At 53.5% G+C, this 2,732-nt stretch overlaps 1 protein-coding gene across 1 annotated transcript; it reads right to left on the bottom strand.

The window, feature by feature from the left end:
- Nucleotides 1-371: 371 nt before the first annotated feature.
- PCDHAC2 (protocadherin alpha subfamily C, 2) lies at nt 372-2,729 on the bottom strand (the record flags this gene model as incomplete). The annotated part of the gene is made up of 1 exon (XM_014528993.1): nt 372-2,729. A coding segment is annotated over one exon (2,358 nt), but the record flags the coding sequence as incomplete, so codon positions are not given.
- Nucleotides 2,730-2,732: the final 3 nt, after the last annotated feature.

Below are 2,732 nucleotides of genomic sequence, written 5' to 3'. Positions count from 1 at the left end.
AGAGGCTATTTCTCCTTGAATCTCATAATGTTATGCCCTATAGCATCATTTTATTCTCAAGCCTATACTATTTCTCTACAGAGCTGTATTTTAACATCAAATATTTAAGACTAATCCTTATTTCTCAAACAATGTTATAATCAAGTCTTCATATCTGTAAAGAAAATGGAAGGTAAAACAACTGTCTAGTACTACTTTTCTACAGAGGAAACAGCAGATTATAATCAAAGCACAGGTACTATATATACTCAGTTTACCAGATAACCCCTGTCACTGTTAATAGCCTAATAAAGCCACACACATGATACTGGGGGCAGGAGGGGTGTGTGAAAATTGCATGACTTTATGAGAGACTCCCCCCCCCGCAACTACTATCTCACCTCATGTTGAGAAATAGCCTCATTTTTTAGAATAATCAGGTTCCCAGCACTCTGTCCACTTTGGCCTGTGAGGTGCCTGTTGTCACTTGCTGCTGCTTGAGCTCCCCCAGGCCCAGGTCCTGTCTGCGCCCCTGTGTTGTAAAACATGAAAGTGTCACTCCCTGAGCCTGCTGTCAGACAGGCCTTGTAGCAGTAGGTCTTAGTGAGGGAGCCATTCCCTCGCACTTCAATGAAGTGAGGCTGCACTTTGAGGCCATGCGGTATCCTGGCATCAATATTGTTATTGGCCTGTTTGTACAGTTCTGCAGAGCACCGCTCCCTCACTCCACAAAAGCCTCCACAGCACGCGGTGCCATATGCAGTGTAGCGGTAGCACTTGATGATGCTCAAAACAATGATTGTCAAAAGAAATATAAAAGACACTGTGCTTAATGCTATTATTAGATAAAGTGTAATTTCAGAGAATGTCCGAGGACTCCTAACATGTCTCTGAGTATCAGGGAGGGTTTTGGAAACTCTATCCACCACAGCTACTGTAATGGACACAGAGGCTGAGAGTGATGGCTCTCCATTGTCTCGGACCACCACGGTCAGGTTGAAAGTGGTTCCACTCTCATCTCCCATCTTCCTGGTAGTCCTAATTTCTCCTGTGTGTAGTTCTACTTTGAAAAGGTCCAAATCAGAAGTCTGGGCCAGATGGTAAAAGAGCCAAGCATTTTGCCCAGAGTCCGAGTCCATGGCTATGACTTTGGTGACCAGGTAGCCAGCAGGGGCAGTCCGAGGCACCATCTCAATGGCTGCTGACGAATTGGTTGAGGTAGGGTACAGGATGTAAGGGGCATGGTCATTCATGTCCACCACATACACGTTGGCGGTCACAGTGCTGCTCAGTGGTGGGCTCCCCTTGTCTTGGGCCTCCACGGTCACAAAGAACTCCCGAAACTTCTCATAGTCAAAGGAGTTGACAGCATAAAGGCTGCCACTGGCACTGTCAATGGAGACATAGGAGGTGACTGGCAGCCCTTGAATCTCCCTCTCCAGGAGGGAGTAGGTCACCTCTGCATTCTCCTTTTCATCTGGGTCTGTGGCTTGTACTGTGCAGAGCAACACTCCTGGCAAATTGTTCTCCTGGATGTAGACGGAGTAGGAGTCCTTCGGGAAGCTTGGTGGATTGTCATTGATGTCAGAGATCGCAACCTGCAGTGTCCTCTGGGATGTGAGCGGTGGTACTCCCCCATCAGTGGCTGTCACTGTGATGTTGTAGGCAGCCACCCGCTCCCTGTCCAGCGGGCCACTCACCACCAGTGTGTAGGAGTTTCCAAAGCCATTCAGTCGGAAAGGCAGTGTGGCCTCCAGGCCCAGGCTCACTTTCCGGTTGGGGCCTGAGTCTTGGTCATTGACACTGAGAAGGGCCACCACGGTGTTGGGTGCAGCATCCTCAGGCACCGGGCTGTACAGGTCTGTGAGCACCACTTCTGGTGCATTATCATTCACGTCCACAATGTCCACCAGCACCTTGCAGTGACCCACCATGGGCACTGGACCCCGGTCAGTCGCCTGCACATAGATCTGGTAGGAAGAGGCCTCCTCATAATCCAGCGCCCCACTCACCCGCACTTCCCCTGTGCTGGCATCGATGCTGAAGAGCTGCCTCTCCCTGTCCGACGTGTAGCTGCTCAAGGAATACCGGAGCTCTCCGTTGGAGCCCTCATCTGGGTCTGAGGCATTTAGCTTCACCACCAATGTGCCTGGGGGCGCGTCCTCGCGAAGCTGGACGCGGTAAGTGGACTGGTCGAAGGAGGGAGAATTGTCATTAGTGTCCAGGACACGCACGGAGATCTGTGCCGTGCCGGAGCGGGCAGGGCTGCCCCCGTCCACAGCTGTGAGAACCAGGTGGTGCCAGACTGCCTGCTCTCGGTCTAGGCCCTTACGCAGCACCAGCTCCAGCACCTTGCTGTTCTCCTGCAGGGGTTTCAGGTCCAGCTCGAAGTGCTCGCTGGGGCTGAGCTCGTAGGTCTGCACCGAGTTGGCGCCCACGTCGGGGTCCTGCGCGCTCTCTATGTGAAAGCGCGCTCCGGGCGCCACCGATTCGCTTACCTGAAGCTGGTAGTCGGGCCGCGGGAAGCGCGGCGAGTTGTCATTGATGTCCAGTACCTCCACCTCCACGGCGCTCACCGCCACGGGGTTGTGCGCCAGCACCTCCAAGCTGAGCAGGCAGCGAGGCCGCTGCTCACACAGCGCCTCCCGGTCGATGCGCTCGTTGACGAAGAGCGCTCCGCTCGTCAAGTCCAGCTCCAGGTAGCGCGGGCTGGGCGAACCCAGATGGTTGATGCGCAGGCAGCCTGGCCCCAA

The sequence above is a fragment of the Myotis brandtii genome, unplaced genomic scaffold, assembly GCF_000412655.1.
Source record: "Myotis brandtii unplaced genomic scaffold, ASM41265v1 scaffold668, whole genome shotgun sequence".
Taxonomy (NCBI): Eukaryota; Metazoa; Chordata; class Mammalia; order Chiroptera; family Vespertilionidae; genus Myotis; species Myotis brandtii.
This window is presented reverse-complemented; position numbering and strand designations above follow the sequence as displayed.